This window comes from Lepidochelys olivacea, assembly GCF_965140295.1.
Source record: "Lepidochelys olivacea isolate rLepOli2 genome assembly, chromosome: 13".
Classification (NCBI taxonomy): Eukaryota; Metazoa; Chordata; order Testudines; family Cheloniidae; genus Lepidochelys; species Lepidochelys olivacea.
The window spans coordinates 5,941,420-5,963,556 of record NC_140423.1 but is presented as its reverse complement, the minus strand read 5'-3'; the positions used below and the strand labels follow the sequence as shown (position 1 = coordinate 5,963,556).

General features: G+C 44.1%; 1 protein-coding gene across 1 annotated transcript; it reads right to left on the bottom strand.

Annotated features, from left to right (window-relative positions):
- Positions 1–1,201: 1,201 nt before the first annotated feature.
- Positions 1,202–18,920, bottom strand: PTK6 (protein tyrosine kinase 6). Its single transcript, XM_084645693.1, has 8 exons — positions 18,465–18,920; positions 17,569–17,690; positions 15,908–16,071; positions 9,699–9,852; positions 7,037–7,198; positions 5,474–5,655; positions 4,157–4,310; positions 1,202–3,349 (listed from the first exon to the last, which is right to left on the bottom strand). Exons 1-8 carry the CDS (start codon positions 18,686–18,688, stop codon positions 3,162–3,164), a joined length of 1,350 nt encoding a protein of 449 aa, XP_084501819.1. The 5' UTR covers positions 18,689–18,920; the 3' UTR covers positions 1,202–3,161.
- Between the last annotated feature and the right edge of the window lie 3,217 nt (positions 18,921–22,137).

The window sequence follows — 22,137 nt, the reverse complement described above, 5'->3', positions numbered from 1 at the left end:
CAGAACCCCAGGAATGGGTGAGGCATGCAGAACGCCTGGAATTGGGGTAGTTGGGGGGGTAGTGGGACATAGAACCCCAGGACTCAAGGGGTGGCATGCCCCCCAAAGCCTCTGGAAGGGGTAGATGGGAATAGGGGGGACATAGAACCCCTGGCATGGGAGAGAGGAGGGAATGGGTGAAAGTGGGGATAGCAGGGGATCCTGATATGGGGGTTGGCGGGAACAGGGAGGACACAGAGCCCCTGGAATGAGGGAGGGATGGGGGAAGGGTTACAGTTATTCCCTGAAATAAAGGGGGATGGGAGGGTGGCACACACAAATCTTGTGGGGGAAGGGGGAGGAATGGAGGGTTGCAAGGAGCCCTCGGTGGAAGCCATGAGCTTGGCTTACAGAAGCAATGAAGTGGGCAGCCCTCTAATGATTGCCATTATAGTGGATGCAAAAAGAAAAGGAGTACTTGTGGCGCCTTAGAGACTAACCAATTTATTTGAGCATAAGCTTTCGTGAGCTACAGCTCACTTCATCGGATGCATACTGTCTTATTATCATATTATTATTATAAAAAGAAAAGGAGGACTTGTGGCACCTTAGAGACTAACCAATTTATTTGAGCATGAGCTTTCGTGAGCTACTGCTCACTTCATCGGATGCATACCATGGAAACTGCAGCAGACATTATATACGCACAAGAGATCATGAAACAATACCTCCTCCCACCCCACTGTCCTGCTGGTAATAGCTTATCTAAAGTGATCATCAAGTTGGGCCATTTCCAGCACAAATCCAGGTTTTCTCACCCTCCACCCCCCACACACAAACTCACTCTCCTGCTGGTAATAGCCCATCCAAAGTGACAACTCTCTTCACAATGTGCATGATAATCAAGGTGGATTTGTGCAGGAAATGGCCCACCTTGATTATCATGCACATTGTGAAGAGAGTTGTCACTTTGGATGGGCTATTACCAGCAGGAGAGTGAGTTTGTGTGTGGGGCGGTGGAGGGTGAGAAAACCTGGATTTGTGCTGGAAATGGCCCAACTTGATGATCACTTTAGATAAGCTATTACCAGCAGGACAGTGGGATGGGAGGAGGTATTGTTTCATGATCTCTGTGCCTATATAATGCATGCTGCAGTTTCCATGGTATGCATCCGATGAAGTGAGCTGCAGCTCATGAAAGCTCATGCTCAAATAAATTGGTTGGTCTCTAAGGTGCCACAAGTCCTCCTTTTCTTTTTGCGAATACAGACTAACACGGCTGTTACTCTGAAACCTGTTATTATTATAGTGGATGTGATACTCAAACCTCATCCACATCACTTATTCCTGCTGGGGAGCGGCCCCCCTGCTAGGCCATGAATAAACTCTGACTCCAGCCGATTCTAATTCCCCTAGGTGACCAAAGTTTGAAACTGGTTCTTTCGACTCCCCTGCCAACATCTTATCCACCTAATTCTGCTCATTCCCTCCCTAAGGGCGCTCACTTTGTAGTGATTGCCCCTTCACGCCCAGTGGCTCCTCACAGAAGTAACTTAGATTGCTTTATATGTTAAGCAGGGGACGGTATTTTCCCCATTGGCCTTCCATGGGAACATAGTAAGTGACAAACTAGACCAAGCCGAAGGGCCATCTAGTCCAATATCCTGTGTCTGACAGTGGCCAGCACCAGCTGTCTCAGTGTGTAAGGTACCCTGCAATACACAGTCTTGGGATAACCTGCCTATGAGGAAAGTACTTCCTCCTCAGCCCCGCTAATTAGAGGTGGAGTTATGCCCTGGGGCATGAGCGTTTATATCCCTTCCAATGCCATATATCCGCTTCTTCCTAATAAACCTGAATGCCATTATTTTAGCTAGCCCCAGAAAGTCTCGCTCTGACTCTTCGCTACTCAGGGTGTAGCATTACATCCCAGCATCTTCCACCTCAACCGTTCATTCTCCTCTCCATAGTCTGCACTTGGAATCCTGTACAGGCCAGCTGAGATGTTCAGGGTGACAATCCTTCCATTCAGAAGCCGGAGAACTGAAAGCAGGGCTGGGCACTCCTGGTGGAAGATGTCTCGATGCAGAACTTTCCCTCTGCTGGTTCACCACAGTCTGAGTTTGATGCTTGGGAGCTTTTCGTGCAAGCATTTACCTGGACTTTGGGCTAGGACTATGCAGTCCCATCCCCCGCCCAGCTGGTGATTTGAGATAATTAAAATACATGCATAATGTGGAGTGAAGCAAATAAAAAAATGGATTGAAAGGGAACATAATGGATTTGGGACTAACCCTCATTACTCTAAAATATATATCCTGGATTGCACCCAATGTGTGGTGCAGAATTGGATGCACAATGCATTATATATTAATGGTCATCGTGATGTACTTTTTGAACAGTGGCAGCATGCAGTGACCCCATCCAGCGCAGCAGTCAGCGTATAACAATTTGTATTGAAGCAAAGCAACGGAATCCAAAGTTGCAGTTCAATGCATGGGCCACCTACAGCATATTTTGAATGGAATCAGGTGTTCTCTATTGGAAAAGGTGGGTAGACTAATGTAAAGAGATTCCCACTGCTCCCTTTCCAAGACCCTGGAGTCTTGTGCAGCTGATCATTCTGTTATTCCTCACAGTGGAGTCCGATAAAGGCTCCCCTAGGACATGTAGATTATTGCCATATATTTTGCTAATCATTTACACATTCTAACATTACTGCAAAAATTCAGTCTTACAGAACACCATCGCGTCTATGGATCAGACATAATTATACAATGGTCTGGTCAGCAGGAAGTCTTGAAATGAATTTGCAAGGCGGACAGAAGGAATATATTGTCTCTTAGGGGGAGAGAATCAACTCCAAATGGTTTTGCTGGTCTTTCTTCAGATTTTTTGTGTGAAATGATTGAAAACAAGTGACATGAGTCCTAGCTTCTGAAATAGATTCATCTTCTCTGGAAGCAGCTGTTCCTGTTCTTTAAGCATGTATCCTTAGTACAGAATCCCTATTCTTCAGAAAATGATCTAGGAAAAGCCTGCAGATATCCGACCTACAGCGTGTACTTGTTTCAGAGGCCAGGGAGCTATTGGTTTCATATCCAGAAGTCTTTATAACAGAAATGTCAGGCTTAAAAAGAGGTGAAAGGAAACAGTAAAAGAAGGGCTCCTCTGTGCGGCTATCACTCTGGGTTCTCGTAGTATGAGAAACTGTGGAGTTTTCCTTTGAGGTGCTGGAAGTCAGGCCTCTGATCTGGACTGAGCTGCCAGCACTTGTGCATGGTTTCATAGAGCATGGGTGGGCACTTTGGTGGGCAGGACATCTTGAAACCTGTTTGGACTTTTTTGCAAACTTCGCTGTTACTCATACCTACAAATAAAGAAGAAAAAGTGTATTAGAAGCATAACTGCAGGGGGTCTTCAGTCACCCAAGTGCAGCCAGAATAACAACCAGAATCCAGTATCTTTGGGGGTAAGTGCCACTATTCCTCCTTGAAGCATATTTGTATGCACTTGGGAAAGTGGCTGCAATATAAATTGCCATGCTCAATTCTGCTCTCAGTTACACTCAAGTCAACGGGAAGTCAACGGGAAATATGCTGGTGTAACTGAGGGCAGAAAGGAGACTTTAACCTTGCTTTATACTGTGATGCATTCAGAAGAAGAGTGTTTTCCTAAGCTTTGATGCCTGTAACGTGTGCATCTTGTCAGCACAAGAGCTGGGTGAAATTTTTTGAGATTTATTTTCAGTGAAGAATGCAGATTTGGTAACATTGAACCATGTGCATTCAGGTCAGTTTCATCAAATAGTTTCTGTTCGAAAACAACTTTTAAAAAATGCCAAAAGAACCAAAATGTTTCATTTAGAAAATTCCAAATGAAATGTATCAGTCTTCACATTTGAAATGTCTTTTTGTTTCAAAATTTCCTTTAATTATGTTATTTTAAAAAAATTAAAAACTTTTCCAAAATGCTCAAAATCAAAACAATTTTCTTCCCTTTTTTGGAATAGCCAGGGACCTGAAAAATCCATTATTTGCACAGCTCCAGTCATCATGGCTTCTTGCCGATGACTCTACCTTGGGCTCCAAACCAAACACAAAGCAGGTGCTTTCCACAATACTCTGTGAAATTAAGCTGAATGGCGAGGAGTTGCACACAGCATAAGGCACAATACCTGGGTATGGAATCTGTCCATAGGTGATAATTTCATACAGAAGGATCCCAAAAGACCAAACATCGGACTTGATGGAATAGCGTCCGTGGGAAATGGCCTCAGGGGCTGTCCATTTATAGGGGATATTGTGGGAGTCAGACAAGTACACATCATCCTGCAAACACAAAGGATTTGTGATTAAAAGGAGAGGTAGATACAGCTCCTGGAAGCAGGGCTCTGCTCCCTCCAGATGTCAAAAATCTGTGCCATTTGGTTTGGACTGCAAGAAACAAAACTGGGATTTCACAGCAGGTGAGACTGGCTAATTGCTCTCCAAGGACCAGGCATGAGACCAGTCTGAAAAACTAGGCAAAGCAGAAAAAGAGGAATCACCCTCCCCCACAAGTTGTGGAGCTCCTCTGCGCAGTCCATGTCAGCCCAGAATAATATTCCATGACTCTCTCATTCTCTCCCCCCCTCCCCAGCCCCCGAGATTCCATCCCTGGCCTTTTCTCTATGTGCTACTGGGCAGGGAGCCTCGACGGGATGGCTTCACATCCCACATTGTCTCCATATCCTTCCCCCCAACTCTTGACCAGAGCAACCATACTGGTTCAGCAGCTCCCAGGCCTTCTGCAACCACAGAAAACTGGGAGGGATTTGGCCGTAAGGGATCTTTAGTGTATTCGTCATCAATGTTGTTTCGGGATTGAGCAGCACCTGCTGTGGAAAGCTTCTCCCATCTACTGATCATTGGATCCATTCCAACCAGCTTTATTCTACAATCCTTCCTCACCTCTTGTCACTGCCTGAGTTGAATAGAGTTACTCACATGAGTAAACACAATCCTACATGAGAATGGATTGCAGAATCAGGCCCTGAGAGAATTCCTTTGCAAATGTGCCTATTGCTCCATTAATTTGTGTGTCCAAAGTTAGCCACATTTTAACATTACTCAGAGGGGAATGTATTCAGAGTGCCATGGAGTAAATCCATCTGCAGGTTGCATGGGGGTAACTGTGAGCAGATTATGGCTCATTGTTATAGAATCATAGAATACCAGGGCTGGAAGAAACCTCAGGAAGTCATCTAGTCCAACCCCCTGCTCAAAGCAGGACCAATCCCCCAATTTTTGTCCCAGAACCCTAAATGGTCCCCTCAAGGATTGAACTCACAACCCTGGGTTTAGCAGGCCAATGCTCAAACCACTGAGCTATCCCTCCCACACAATTATGTTATCATAAACTCACTGAGGGATTCATCAGGGTCCAGCAATCACATTTCCTTACTTCCCCCTTCCAAACCAACCGTTGTCAGCCCTGAGTTGATTTACAATACCTTAATAAGCCTGGCCAGGCCAAAGTCACCCACTTTGCAGATGTTGTTATCTCCAACAAGAATATTTCTAGCAGCTAAATCTCGGTGAACAAAATTCTGAGACTCTAAGTAGCACATTCCATCAGCCACCTGGGATGCCATGTCAACCAGGTCAGTCGTGTGCAGATGCTCTCCTTCTGACTCTGATAAAAAGTGAATGAAAGATCCTTCTATTATTATCTAGCTCCAGTGGTCATGTAGATCAAAGACAGGAAAATAGCTCTGGATGGTGGAAGGCACACTGTGGTAAAAAGGCAAAGCAAGATCTTAGCTGGTCATGGAAACCTGTGTAGAAGTCACAAAGGGGTAAGAGCATGCTCATGTGTTAAATTTAATTTCAGTCAAAAAGTTCCAGAGAGAGTTCCAGAGGTAGAGCAGTAGATCTAATACCTCTTCCGTCATCTGATAAAATAGGCTCGGTTTTGTATTTGACAAGTTGAAGCATGTGAGAAAGAAAGATAGAAAGAAGAATTCCAAAGACATGAACATATTCAATTTTAAGAGATTTTAACTTGACATTTTTCAAATTTTGAAATTTAGACAAAATTTCCAGCTTTGATAAAAACAATAGGAAAAATATTGAAAAAAAATCAGCAAATTTTTACTGTTTTTTTTCCTATCAGCGTAAATTTTAACTATTTATTCTCCCAACAATGTAAATGTATCCAAAGATTGGGGGAAAAAATCAAAATATCTCTGGAAACACCTCCTGCTCCAACACAATAGATCTCTGTATTGCATTTCCTTGGATGACAAAAGTTGACATCACTGAACTTAGTGAATCAATTCCATCCCTGCTGTTGTTAAAACCAATGATGGATGGAGAGCAAGGATGAAATTGTGCCTCTGACTTTTCCCCACAATTAAATGATCTCCGCCATCGAAAAGTATAAGGTAATCACTGACATGGGTTTAGTATCGTCCCGCCACAACTGTCTTGGGCTAAAATTTTCAAAAGCAACAAAGTCACTTAGGACCCTAAATTTCTTTTTTAAAAGTGACTTAGGCTCTGACCCTCAAAGGTATTTAGGTGCCTAACTCCCATGGGTATAGGGACCTAAAATACCTTTGAAAATCTGAACCTTAGGAGTCCAATGAGAGACGTAGCTTCTTAAGACATTTAGGTGGTTTCAAAAAGTGAAAGCTGGGTCACTTTCTACCTGCTTAATCCTTGAGGTATCTGTGGTTCCTAAGAGACTAGACCACCATTTAAAAAAATGGACACCAATTACTTTGGAGGCTTCCGTTGTTGGGAGCCCTACATGAGACAGCTACTACCTGAACAACCAGAGCTGCCATTGGCTTCACCTACTACTAGATCAGTCATACTTGTTCCAGAGATAGCTCCTTCCGGGAGATCATCCTCTAGTTTTTATGATCCATCCTCTAGTGCCCTCTTTTTAACCTCAGCTTGTATCATTGCTGTAAGTTATGGAAGAAGGGAGAGGGTGGCTTGAAGATCAAACCTCTTTCTCCACTCACCATGGCTTGAAGTCATCTGGGAACACCACTACTCTGCCTTACCTCGGAGAAAATCTAGTAGGTTTCCTTTGAGCATGAGCTCGGTGATGATGTAGACAGGGTCTCCAACAGAAGATATGGCATAGAGGGAGAGGATGTGCTTGTGCCTCAGATTCTTCATTACCTCAGTTTCATTCTTAAAAGTGGCCTGGTACGTCAGGTCAGCTGCAAAGGACCCGTGTAAGAAAAGAGAATGGAAAGGAATGAGGTGCTTTAATAGAGATCTTAACATTGAATTACCTCTTCCAAGGCTACTGGCAGAAACCTAAGAGATATGGAGACATGGGCATTCATGTCCATCATAAAACAACTTAGAATACTTGGACAAAGAAATTGTTCCACTAACACCCCTTTGTAGATGAGAGATGCGGAATCCTAAAATGGGGCTTTTCACAGAGCTAGTCTCTGGTGTTACTCTTGAGGTGATAGTGTTAATACTGTTGCCCCTTTTCGACCTAAGCAGCTAGTCAAATTTCGGGGCCGTGAGGATGTTCCAGTTGGAAACAGAAATTGATGGAGTCTGGCATTTTCTTTGATGCAGTCTTATTTATTTATAAGGAAATAGTCCAAAGTACAAAGCCCAAAGTCCTGCTTCTCCGAATGCAGGAGAAGTCAAGAACAAAAGGAGAGGTGTCTTAGCTTACAGCCCCAAGCCTTTTTAGCCAACACCAGTCTCAAAAGCTCTCTCTCTAGCTTTTCCAGGGTCACATTGTGCTCACAGGCTACTGCCTGGCTTTCTGGATTTTTGCCTCAGCTGCTCTCTCTTCTATGTGGTCTTAGTTTCTGTGCGTTCTCCCTTCACACTCACACCTCAATCAAAAGCCCCTCTACTCTGCCCACCCAGTTTAAAACTCCCTGAGTGAGTTCACAACCTCTTTCCCCTCCCCGCCCCCCCGTTGTCTTAAGGGAGACGCCTGTGCTTAACTTATCCTGAGAGTTGTGTTAATTGAAGGGTGCATTCGCTCCCATCTCAAAGAGGTTTGTGACCCATTCAGTCACCCGTACCTCTCAGCATACCAATACGGTGACTGGTGTGATGCAGCAGGGCCCAGGAGCAGTGGGAGAGTGATCTTACTGGGGTCTGGGAAGTGGGCAGGCATAAGCCCTAGGCTAATTAAGGATGGTTCCCTGTAGAGTAGGGAAGCTTACTACAGGTTAATTGGAGAACCTGTAGCCAATCAAGGCCCTGTCAGGAACCTAATTAAAAAAAACCTGCTTCAGGCAGACAGGGTGGTGTGAGGAAGGAGAGAGGGCTGGAGTTTGGAGGTGTGTTGCTGAGAATTAAAAGACCAGAGAACTGGAGGAAGGGAGGGCAGGGAGACTCCCTCCCCGAGTGTCAAGGACTGAGGGTAACCCTACCCAAAGGGGAAGAGGGTAAGAAACCCACAGAGGTTGAGAGGGGCTGGGGCTCAAAGTGAGGAGCAAGCCCAGACCCCTTCCCCGCTTCTCTCCTCTACCACCTTCCCGGGCCACTAGCGGGGCCCTCAGCTCCCCAAGAGGGCAAGGGGTGGTGTCCAAGCACCCCCTGCCACGAAAAGCGCGGGACCCACCATACCCAGTATGGCAAAATGGCCAACGTTGGTATCAGCTTTAGGACCCTGCATGGAGCCATGGGACTTTAGTGACTCATTTTGGCAGCTGGACCAAGTGGGACCTATTATCTCCCACTCAGGACTACAAAGCCATGTCCCGATGGGCACAAAGGAAGTGGTTTTTCAATAACGTTGGCTCAATTAGCTTAACACAAGTGAAAAGGTCTCTCAATACTCATCAAGATGCAGGCTAACACACTAAAATCCATAGACCTGGCTGGGTTTGAACTTAGGGTAGATTTTTTGGAGCCAGACAAAGCAGGAGGAAGGCCTTTCAGAGAGAAACCCTAGGAAAAGCCTGCTCAGAATGGAGTTGGGGCTACAGTTCATGTTCTAGATACAGGCCTGCCAAGGGCTTTGTTATTATATAAGTCAAGGATAAAGGCAAACCTCAGGGGTGGGGGTGAGTTTGCACCATAACCACAGTGGTTACAAATACTTTGCATTTCTTCACTGCCCTTAAAAAAACCCAGCAACAACGACTGATGATCTTCTATCAGAGTGGAACGCATGTCTACAGTGATACAACCCTACCCATGCAACAAGGCATTCTGGGAGTTGTAGTTCCTGGAGGCACCCTTGCAATTATAGGCTAGAGAAAAAAATGCTGGGAAAGGGAGCAGGAATATAAATTCTCTTTTTTCCAATCTCCTGCCTATAATAATCTTCTGTTGACAGGTAGGAGAGGCCTGCTGCCGCAGTGACTGGGGTCTTTGCTGAGAGGAAATCAGGGAAGGAGGCTAGGAGGGGCTGTGGGAAGCAGTCTGAGAAAGATCCAGGAAAAAGGCCAAAGAAGCAGGCAAGGCTCTGGAACCATGGGAGGGGTATGTTCTTTGTTCAGGAGAGGGCTGCGTCAGAACCACTGGACTGGGGGTGAAGGCTTAGACTTGCGTTAGAACAGCTGTTTGTTGTCAATGGACTCTCATTATCCTGAAAAGGGTAGAGTTTTGGTTTGGCCAGGGGTTGAGACTAGCCAGACAGTGGGGGAAGCTGAAGCAGCAGAGAGAAGACAAGCCACTGCTACCCTCTCTAGATAAAGAATACAAACATTCCTCCAGAAGAAAAGCTGTCACCTTTGGGGATTGTTTTAATTGCAACTTTGACCTTGTTTTTCCAGTATCCTTCATAGACCTCTCCAAAGTATCCAGCTCCCAGCTTCTTGACCAGACTGAATTCTTCTTTGGGTCTTTCCCATTCATCCCAGTGAGGCAGGGGCTCTTGTTCTTGCTAGATTAAACAACAACAAAACAACTTTATACTGTTTCAGCCTGAGAAAGTCCATCGGGGGAAATAATGGAGATATACATCTGCCACTGACAGCCTGGCCAGCAGGTGGCTGAAGGACTGGCTAGAACAACATGAATCGGTGCTCTCTGTTGTGATCGGTGCTCTCTGCGAGGGCTGATGAACCGATCGATCAGGGTGATCAATGGGATTATACATCCAGAGAAAGGATGTACAATCCCATTCGCTCTACACCACTCAGTTGACACCAAGATGTTCCAGAATACTGTGCTCCTCCAATGTGTCATTACCATGGAGGAGCTCAGATACCATGGAGATGTTTTGCAGACCACATTGAGGGAAGCCATGTAAGCACCTAGACAAATTAGACCATTTGGGGGCAGGCAACACACGTTTCTCCACTTGCAAAAATGCCACCTTCTCTTTCTTTACTTTCTCTTTTGCAACATGAAAGGCAGTGTCTACAAGCATAAACCCCATGCCACTTCACCAAGGAAAAGTGTTTTTTTTTTTAATTCCAAAAACAAATGAGACTTCACTATCTAGAGAGCAAAGGTGCACTCCAGGCCAAGTTCCTAACTGCAGCCTATGTGACATAGTCACAATTGGAAATGATTTCCCCCCTAGGGTTAAATCTATGATTTTTTTGTTGCCAAATCTCAAGGTTTCCAATATGAATATCTATGAAGCAAAAGCTGGTGGCTTGGCTGGCTTCTGTACAGGTGTCCTATTTGCGAGACAAGGCTTCTTCATTGCATCCTTCTTCTGTTATAGTGAGGCATGTGTGCACAGGCAGCAGTGAAGGTGTTAAGGAATGGTCTACATATCAGCTGCTATTTCCATGTCACTGGGTGAGCATAAGAGATGCTACATGCTTCCTTAGTCATATGATATACAAGTGGTATCTGGGGGTCTGCATCTATCTTCCACCCCCACAAAGCTCCAATATACACCCAAACCACCTGCCAAGCTGAGATGCTATCCTGATACCTTGCTCCTTCAGTCTCCTTTGCCATTTCTTGATATTTTTATGCATTAATTTGCCAACATAATTCTGAGGGTAACTCCCCTGACTTCAATATTTACACCAGGGATCTATTTTTGCCAAGCAAATTTGATTTCTATAGTTGCTGATCTTACAAAATGGGTAGTGACTAATAGGATGTATATACAGCATTGAAAGAACTTGTATAATTTTATTCCTGGGGGAATTCTGCGCCAAAAAATTAAAAATTCTGCACCAAAAATTAAAAATTCTGCAAAATTCTGCATATTTTATTTGTCAAAATAACGCAACATAATCATGCCAGTTTCAATTATTTTAGTAATTTATTTAAACTGCAATACAGAAAAAAGTCACAACAATCCAGCATTACCTAAACACATGAAAGTTACGTTGCAAATACTTGGTAACCAATATCCTGCATTCCACTTATAATTCTGGACTTTCATTTAAATTACATTACAGATCACCAAACAGCAACATAAAAATAATGTAGAATGTCATTTTAAATTGCTCAGACTTTCACACATGAAAGTCATTCAATTTTGCTAATCATTGTCCTGCATTTCATTATAATCCGGTATTTTTATTTACATTACAGTACAGAAAACAAAGAGCCTTCAAGTTTTTCTCACTTAGTGATTTCCTTCTTGCTGAAAGGATCAAATTGTACAGTGAAAAACTTCTTTTTGCATCTGCAGGGTTTGAGACAGCATTTATGCAATTCAGGGTCAATTTGGCAATATTTGGAATCCTCTCTTTCACCGACAGCAAAAAACACTTGGAGGTCTACAAAAATAGGTTTACTTTGAATAGCTTCAAGCACGATCTTTTCCTTGTACAGTTTTAGCTCCTGTTCAGGTACCTCAGAAAAACCACGTATTGCTTGAAAATACTCACACAGTGTACTGGCAAGATATAAACACAATGAGGATCAAATAACCTACAAGCCTTCAGAAAATTCAGACCTGGTTGTCCAAAGGACAAATATTTGTTAAGCTTTTGAGAAGCTTCATGGACTGCCTCTTTAAAGAGATCTAGAAAGGCTAGTCTTTCAACAGGAGATAAGTTTTCCCTAAATTTGAAAAACTCTGAGGTGCTTTCTCAAGGGAGCTCTAGATGTGAACTGAAATATATCTGCTGTTCTTCCAGAAGGTCAAATGCTTTAATAGTGCAATCCTTCCTGCTCTCAAATGCCAGATTTAAACAGACTTTGTTCATCTTTCTGTGCTAGAAAAGTGATCTGTACTTTCAATAACACATATTTAGTTGGGTCATTCAGCATTTTCTGAATAGTTTGCACAGAAACTGACGAGATGCTGTTGCTCTCTTCGCTGAAGAACTCTTTGTAGAACTGAAAGTTCTTAGAGTGATATTGAACTTCATGGAACCAGATGTTCCAGTGTGTTCTACCCGGGCTACAAGGCATGGATGCTTTTGCATCTGGAGACTCCTCTTGTAGTTTCTGGTTCATGAAATGGAGGTACCTCACTTTCCTACTACCAGAGTTATAGAACATGTTTTCAAAGCACTTTACATATGTCTCAACCAGCTGAAAAGGCTTTCTAAATGATTCACCAATTAAATTAACAATACGTGCTAAACAGGTGATATGCACAGTATTTGGAAACAGTGTAGAAAACACAGAATCAGATGCCTTTTTCATGTAACTCACATTGTCAGTATCTATTACTAAAACATTTTCATAATCAAGCTGGTACTCATTTCCTGCTTTGACTACAGCCTGTGAAACAGCTGACTGATTAACAGCATCTGAAAACATTTTATCCATCAAAAGAGAGTTAACATGCCCACGGCAAGCAGGTTGTAATGGTGTAAACAGTACATACAGAACTGATCTTGCCTCATCATCACAACATTCATCAAAGATAATAGCGATTTTCTTGTCTTTAAGCTTCAGTTTTAAGTTTTCCTTTCCTTTGAGGTACACTTCAGGTGAGTATGACTCAGTCAGTTGTGTCCTATCAGGAATTGCACCACCATTCTAGACCCTGCTGTCAAGAAATTGTCCCACAAGTGGGTGGTCCATCTTTGACATAGGGATGTTGGCACCTGCTAGTGTCTTCACTCGTGCTATACAAATCTGAAAGTAGAGAAGTTAGGTGAGTCTTGAGTGAGCACCAGTGTTTACTATCCATGAAACGTTTTTAATCTTAGATTAATACATTTATTCACATTATATTTAGTTCCTAATGTCTAGATTTTAATTTAGATTTATAGTATAGTAAATGATCACATGATTACATATATATTGTAATATTCAGTTATTTGGCTTATGCCTCTATTCAAGGAGACTTGCACTCAATAACAAAAGTGCATTATTAAATTACAATCGACTGTAGAACATCACGTGAAAGTGCAAAAGTGACAGTGTAAAGTGTGTTATCATCAACAGAAGACTGACCACAGTCATCACTTAAAAAAAGTTTAAAACCAGAGCTGTCAATTCCAGATCTCCGAGCAAGTGAAGAGACCCCATCAGTATAGCTTTTCTAAGCTACTTATCTTATTTTTCTGTATTATAACATTTTCTGATATTTTCCACTCACCTCCACACATTCTTTCTCCACCTGTGTTTTGTTTTTCAGTGTACTTTTTTCTGTCTTCCTCGTAAGCCGTATCTTCCTTCAGTTTGGGGTTTTTTTTTAAGGCAAAATAATCAACAAATTACAGACCGTCGGTCATGATTGAGAACAAGATTGCAGGACGCGTAAAATAATTTGTCCCCCTCCGTATGCAGTTTTGCAGGGAATTCTTGAGCATGAGAAGCTGGCATAGCTGTTTTCGGTGAGGATGTGAAAGCCATTCACGTCATGCATAAGAATGAATATCTCTTTGGTAACTTCATCTGGACCTGGCTGGCTACTTCGGGAAGTGCTTAGGTCTGACTGTCTTGATATTTTATTGACTGCTTGACAAATGTTTTATTTGCCCTCAAAGTCTTTTTTTAAAATAGGTAAATAAAATAGATTCTGAGCTGTAATCTAATCCCATTGTGCCACTACAGCAGCGGAAAAAAGCAAGAAACCACATAGATCTTTCCTAGCTGAGGATTCCCTTCCTGTCATTTACAATAAAGTGCCTTTACACCACCCTGGCAATGTAATGGAGCCTTACAACTTTTACACCTGTTTTATGCTGCTGGGGGAATTGATTAAGAATGGGAACAATTCAATAACAACAGTAGGAACATTAATAACTAAGCAGGCAGGCTGCTACATTTTCTGCTCTTCTTGAGGGGATAAAGCCTGCCTTGAACCTACCTCCAAACAACCTGAAGCTCTATCCCTCCATGTGGGGAGTGCTGCAATAGCCTCTCGCGCTCATTCAGTCACACGCACACCCAGCCCCGTCCGCCTGGCGGTGATTGATGTCTCCCCACACACGCCCAGCCCCGCACCCCCAGCAGTGATCTCCACCAATTGCTCCAGGTGCTCGAAGAGAGATATCCGGGCTGCCTGGGAAGGGGCATGTGTCCCCCGCAGATTTCTTTGGTTCTCCATTTTTCTGTGGGGAAGCAAAAAAATCTGCAGAGGATATGAATTCTGCGTGTGCGCAGTGGGGCAGAATTCCCCCAGGAGCATATAATATACGTGCAGTCACTAGAGGGCAGTGTTCGGTTGACACTAAGTGTGCATTTCTGTGTTGGGGGCTGATTTATTTACTCATTCGCAGATTTATAAGGCCAGAGAGGACCACTGTGATTAACAAGCGTGATCTCCTGGATAAGAAAGGGCATGGGTTTTCCCTGAATTAATTTCTGTTTGAACAAGAGCATATTTTTTTAGAAAAACATCCAATCTGGATTTTAAACTGGCCAGTGATGGGGACTCCACGACAGTCCGTGGTAAGGTGTCCCACTGGTAAAAAAAAAAAAATGATGATGATTTATTTACAATCTGAATTTGTCTAACTTCAACGGCCAGCCAATAGCTCGTTATACCTTTGCCTGCTAGACTGAAGAGCCCATTGTCAAAGTTTTGTTCCCCATGCTGGTACGTACAGAGTGTGATCAAGCCATCCCTTAGCCTTCTCTTTGTTAAGGTAAACAGATGGAGCTCCTAGAGTTTATCACTATAAGGCATGTTAACCAATTCTTTAATCATTCTCTTATAGACTCATAGACTTTAAGGTCGGATGGGACCAGTGTGATCATCTAGTCTGACCTCCTGCACATCGCAGGCCACGGAACCTCACCCACTCCTATAATAGACTCATAACCTCTGGCTGAGTTCCTGAAGTCATAGAATTATACCACTGGAAGGCCCTCGAGAGGTCATCTAGTCCAGTCCCCTGCACTCATGGCAGGATCTAGACCATGGTATCTCTCTCATGGTATAAATGTGCCAACGCACATATCACCTAACAATAAGAATACTTAGGGCCAGATCTGCAAAGGTATTTACTCACCTGAAGATGCAGGTAAGTGCCTAGAGGGATTTTCAAAAATGCCTAAACAGATTAGGCATCTAACTTCTATTCATTTCAATGGGAGTTAGGGGCTTAACCTGTTTACCAGCTCTTGAAAACTCTACTATGTGCTTATCTGCATCTCCAGGCACTTAAATACCTTTGAAATCTGGCCCTCGGTGCTTAGATGGCATCTGCCTCCTAATGATTCCACAAAAGTGGGTATTATTCTCCTCATGTTACATATTGGGAAACTGAGGCACAGGTAGGTTTCAGGACTTGCCCAAAGTCAGAGAGTCAGTGACAGAGTCAGGAATAGCATCCAGGTCTTCTGATTTCAAGTCCCCTGGTCTAACTAATAGATTTTAAGATCTCCTGAACAACACAAACCAGAGAATTTCACCCTGTGATCGAGCCCATCTGACCTCCTGTGTAACACAAGCCATAGTATTTCACGCAGTCACCCCTGTACTGAACCCATCTGACCTCCAGGCCTGCATGCAAGAAGACATCAAGCTTGCCCTGCCATATCCTGACCCACTCACCAACTAACGTTCCCACCACAAGCATCATCCTGGCAGTTCTTGGCTGGCTCAGATTTACCTTCCAGCAGGGGATGGTCAGTCTCAGGCCGTGGGAGAGGGTCTTCGCTTTGTAATGCTCCACCAGGCTGCGCAGATCAGGGAAGGAGAACACCACGTTCATGTAGAGGTTCCCCTGGGGGTTCTGCCAGATCTTGTAGTGCCTCACAATTGAGTCATCCCGAACTGTGAAATCAAGGAGGAGAGGCAGAAGGAGCACACAATGCAAAACAGTCATTAAATGTGTTGCTACCTTCCTGTGCCAGTAACTGACAGCATGCCAGGAGGCAAGAAGTCATTCCTCACACACCTGTCACTGGTGGGGGAAAGGTTTGGATTTGTTCAGGGTCTGCCTACCTCCTATACCTGGGTTTCAGAATCGAATGTGGTGATCCCTCACTAAAATCACCAATTTGCTTTAACTTAAGGCCCGGCTGTCAGAGGTGCTGAACAATCTGTCGCTCTCATTGACTCCAGAGTTGTGGGTGCTCAGCCCCTTTGGAAATAAGGCCCTTGGTGTAATGGCGATTGTAATCCCTGGAGACAGAGAACACCTCTGTGGCTATAAACACACCAGTGGCTATAAAGCACCTTGCTCACTCCGGGTACGGAAATAAACCAAATATTTAGCCAACGAGAATGTGTATTAGTGATGACTAGCACTGCATTCAGGAATTTTAGTGGGTCAGTTCCCTTCAAACACTGCCAATGCTTACAGAGCAGAATCCAGTGTCCTCTTATCTTGTGTTTCTGATCCTTGTTCCCTGCTGCACACTGACTCAATGTACACCTCTGTTAGACACATGCTCTGCCACAAGTCTTCCTGGAACTCACAAGCCGGCCCGATTTCAGCGGGAACTATGGGAGTTTTTTTAGGTTTAAATACATGTTTACATTTAAGGCCCTGCCCTTAACTTAAATCACTCATTCCTGGCAAACATCTGGGTTATTTTTGCTCTGTTTCCTGGTAGGTATTGTCCTGAGGCTTCGTGCAGCCGCAGGAGATTAACCATAGGAATTGCACGCTGTAAACTTTACTGCTGTCTTCCTGTAACAGAGAGGCTCAGAATCCCCATTTCTAGCAGCAGTCCGAGCAGTTGGCTCAAAGGAACAACTTGCAATGCGTGTGATCTGGGATGGAGGAGGGGAATAAGTATGTGATTTCTACACTATGGAATGGAAAGTGGTCACATGTGGTTTCTTAAAGAGACACGCCAGCCTGCTGAGAACACTTCTTTCCAAAATGTTTGTATCTACCCAGCTCGCTAGCTGTGAAAGAAATGGGTGGAAGAAGCATTAGTGTATTTTCAGCATCTGACAAAGTTTTGTTTATGGTCAGTTTCACCGATTCCCTGGAGTAACAAGCTAAACAATTTCACAGGAAAATGCCTTATTAATAGGAACAGGTGGAGCAGAAAAAAAACCCCTTACTTATTACAAAGGAATTAAAGAAAGAAATCAAGACATACCATTGAATGAAAGGGCACTCTATCCAAAAGGGGAAGGTTCTTCCAATTTAGCCAATTCAAAAAAATGGATAGTGTCTCTTTAGCATGGCTGGCTCCTGTGAAATTGCTCAATAGTCCAGAAAAGGAAATTCCGTATTCAGAGGTCTAAGCAAAAGGGCTGGTGTCTTGTTACAGAGGGTGGGTCAGAAGGAGGGAGAGAAATAGCTTGACTTACCTGAAAGCACGTATTCAGCATCTTTTTTCTCACTGATTCGGATTAGAAAGGCCCCGGTCTTGTTCTTATCCGACAGCAGTCTCTGTAAAGTCTCAGAACGCGAGATCTGCCCAAAAAACCAGCTGGAGGAGGAGAGAAAATAAACTTGTGTTGAAATGGAGTCTCTCTAGAGCATCAGCACACACGAGGATCTCTGCATCAACCTAGCTAGCTCTATTGTAACAACTCCATGGCCAGCGAGAGACTTCGCTGTGTTGCTGTTCTGCATCCCCCAAATCACAAAGAACCTGCTTCAGTGGACAGGACCCTACCCCCCGCTCCCTAAACACATCCCCCAAGCTAAGGAAGGTTCAGTCTCTTTCTGCATCTATGACTTCTTTTGGGATTGTTGCATTGTCTCTCTGGGATTCACAGCCAAAGAGTAGGGGTTCAGGCTTCCCAGGACCCTTCCCCTGCTTTGCACCACATTGGTGAGGCAAAACAGCCATAAATGAAGCTTGTTGACCTAAGGTTATGCCTGATCTGGGTCACTGGCATGGCACAAAGGCAGCCAGAGCATGCCCATGACTCAGGCCCTAGATAGCTAGTCCTCCCTACTTCCCTGTCCAGAGGCTGTCCTTGTCATCCAGTGCTGGGCATATGGGTGTCAGACATAGGTTCTCTTGGGCCTTGCCTTGTGGGATGCTGCCCCGGAGTTTCATTGTAACCTAACCCTTTGTAAAAGGGCGGTAGTTTCCTCTAGAGAAACAAGTGAGAATCTATGGATCAGGTTCAGACACTGACACCAAACTGCTTGGCTTGGCTAAACTGCCATTTGGCTAACAAGTGCAAAGCCCTCTGATCTTCCAGCATTAAACAGTGGTTACGATTCCTGACCCCAGCGGGGTTTTACTTACGGTTCTGCCTCCATTGTCTCCTGCTCAGCTAAATAATTGTAAGGAACATAACCTTCAGCTAGGATCCTGTTCGAGCCATCGACTTTCTTGGCCCACCACCATTCTCCTTCTTGCCTGATGACCTGGAATAGGTCTCCTGCCCGGAAGCTGATTTCTGTCCGTGTCCTGGCATCAAAGTCCCAGAGGCTGGTGTACAGAGGACTGGCTCCAAGCCTGGAATTCATGCTGCCGGGTGGAGGAGCTGAATTATGGCAGAAGTTAGGTTTCCCCGCAGCAGAGCCAAGGTCAACGAGGTTCTCATAGTTTTCCAGCCATGAGCTCTTTAAACAGCTGTGCCGAGCAGCCCTGGAATGCTTGTCTCCTGCTGCCTTCCAAAGGTGTCTGTGTAACTCTGCCAACTCATCTCACCAGAGGCAGGTCAGATGGTACCTGCCAGGAGCAGACTTTGCAAAACGCCCTCTGCACATCATGTTCTTTATAGCTAAATTGCAGCCCTGCCCTTAAGCCACGCCTCTTTTGGCAACAAAAGGACAGAAGGAAGCCAAGTGAATTACTGCTAGGTTTCAGGTGGGTGCAAGGCACCAATCCTGTGAAGCAAGCAGGGCTGCCTAGCTAAAGGCCAGAGGCGGAGGGGCCATGCGTGACCGATGAGGTTTCACTTTAGGGTACGTCTGCACTGCAATTGGGAGGTGTGATTGCCATGTGCAGACATACAGGGCCTACCTTTACTTTAACTCACTCACATACAGATAGCAGTGATGCTGTGGCAGGACGGACTTCACCCCGGGCTATACAAGCCCACCTGGGACCTTAGGTATCATTTGGGTGGCTAGCCGTGTTGTCATGGCTTCATTGCCATTGGTCCCCAAGCTAGCTAGATTGCAAGCACACCCCTTGATTGCAGCGTAGCCGTCCCATGAGTGAATTTCACCCAGCTGTAGGCTGCTATATGGGAGAGGGGAAGGGGAGAGAAAGGGGGGAAACAGAGATGCTAGAAGACAAGAGAGGGAGAGGAATTTATAGAGAGAGATGAGGGTCAAGGAGGTTAAACAGGGAGGAAAGGGAAGAGAGAGAAAATGGGGAAAGAGGAGAAGGGGAGGGGAATAGGGAATAAAATGGAATTTTAGAGGGTTAGTGGCGATTCTTGAGTTAGCCTGAGGATTTCACGCATGTTAAAAAGGCAGTTATTACACATGCCACATAAGGGTGTAAAGCAATATCCTGGCCTCTGTTTTGGGGCAGGGAGCTGTAGTCAATGTCTCTCTCATGCCCCAAAACAGAGGCCAGGAGGATATTGCCTTGCACCGTTATGTGCCATATGTAATAACTGCCTCATAAAGCCACTCAGCTGTATGTACGGTCCGATCCCCCTACCCTGTGCCTCTTATGGGGCCTGATCCAATTCTCGTTGAAGTCAATGGAATACTTCCTGTTGACTTTGCTGGGTTCTGGACGGGGTCCATACAGGGCTTTTCACCTGCAGATCTCAAAATACGTAGCCTAGACAAACCTACATAAGATGGGTGCACAACTGGCTGGAAAATCATACTCAAAGAGGAGTTATCAATGGTTCACAGTCCAGCAATAGGGGAAACCGAGGCACAGGGAAGTAATTTTTAATTCTAATCCTGGCTTCCAAAGCAAAGCACTTGCAACTCCTCCCAGGGTGGTTTCATCCACAAACTTTATAAGTGTACTCCCCGTGCCATTATCCAAATCATTTATGAAGATATTGAATAGAACCAGGCTCCAGACAAATCCCTGCGGGACCCCCATCGATATGGCCTTCCAGCTGGACTGTGAACCATTGATAACTCCTCTTTGAGTATGATTTTCCAGCCAGTTGTGCACCCACCTTATAGTAGGTTTGTCTAGGCTATATTTCCTTGGTTTGCTTATGAGAAGGTCATGTGAGACTGTATCCAAAGTCTTACTAAAGTTGAGGTATATCACAGCTACTGTTTCCCCCATTCATAAGGCTTGTTACCCTGCCAAAGAAGGATATTAGGTTGGTTTGACATGATTTGTTCTTGACAAATCCATGTTGACTGTTACTGTCACCTTATTATCTTCTAGGTGCTTACAAAGTGTTTGATGATTTGCTCCCATTATCTTTCTGGGTACCGAAGTTAAACTGACTGATCTATAAAAACAACAAGGAGTTTGGTGGCACCTTAAAGACTAACAGATGTATTTGGGCATAAGCTTTTGTGGGTAAAAAACCCACTTCTTCAGATGCATGAAAAGCTTATGCCCAAATCAATCTTTTGGTCTTTAAGGTGCCACCAGACTCTTTGTTGTTTTTGTGGATACTGACTAACCTGGTTACCCCCTGATACTTGACTGTTCTATATTTCTGTGGGTTGACCTTATCCTTCTTTTCATAGATAGGGACTACATTTGCCCTTTTTCGGTCCTCTGGGATCTCTCTCGTTCTTCACGAGTTCTCAGAGATAATCACTAATGGCTCAGAGATACTTCAGCCAGTACTGTAAGTCTTATAGGGTGTATTTTGTCTGGCCCCGCCGACTTGAAGACATCTAACATGTCTAAGTAATTCTTACTGTGTTCTTTCCCTGTTTTAGCCTTGGATCCTACTTATTTACACTGATATTCACTATTTAGTGGTGCAATCACTGCTAATTTTTTTTGGTGAAAACTGAAACAAAAAAGGCATTTAACACTTTGGTCATTGCTGCATTTTCTGTTATTGTCTTTTCCTCCTCATTGAGTAACGGCCCTATTCTGTCCTTAGTGGTCCTCCTCTAGCTTCTAATGTATTTGTAAGATGTTTTCTTGTTACTCTTTATATCCCTAGCTTATTTTGTGCCATGGCCTTTTTAATTTTGTCCCTATATGCCAGCGTTGTTTTTGTTTTTTATATTCAGCTTGAGTAATTTGACCTGGTTTCTACTTTTTGTATGACTGTTTTTTGAGTTTCAGGTCATTGACGATCTCCTAGTTAAGCCATGGTGGGCTCTTACCATATTTACTATCTTTCCTTCTGAGATGAAGCTAGAAATGGGAGGCAGACCTGTTGAAAGGCTATGGATGGGGAAGGCTAAATGGGGTTAGAACAAGGTTGATGTCATGGTAGGTTTCGACTACAGACCACCTAACCAGGAAGAAGAAGTGAATGTGGCTTTTTAAAAACAACTAACAAAATCACCCAAAGCAGAACACTTGGTGGTGATGGGAGACTTCAGCTACCCAGACATCTGTTGGGAAAATAATACAACAGGGCCCATCCAACCAGTTCTCCGAATGCCCTGGAGGCAACTTTCTATTACAGAAGGTGGAGAAAGCAACCAGGGGAGAGGCTGTTCTCTCCTGGATTCTGACAAGTAGGGAGGAAATAGTTGAGAATTTGAGGCTTGGATGAAAGTGATCACAAAGTTGATAGAGTTTTTGCTTCTAAGAAACGGTAGGAGGGAAAAGAGCAGCATAATGACAATGGACTTCAAGAAGGCAGAGTTTAGCAAACGCAGGGAGTTGGTAGGTACAATCCCATGGGAAGCGAGTCAAGGGGAAAAAGAGTTCCAGACAGTCGGCAGTTTTTTTAAAGCATCATTATTAAAGGCACAAGTGCAAACTATCCCAATACACAAGACAGGAAGTAGGGTAAGAGATGGATATACACATGGTTGATGTGTTTTTATTTTTTAAGAGGACC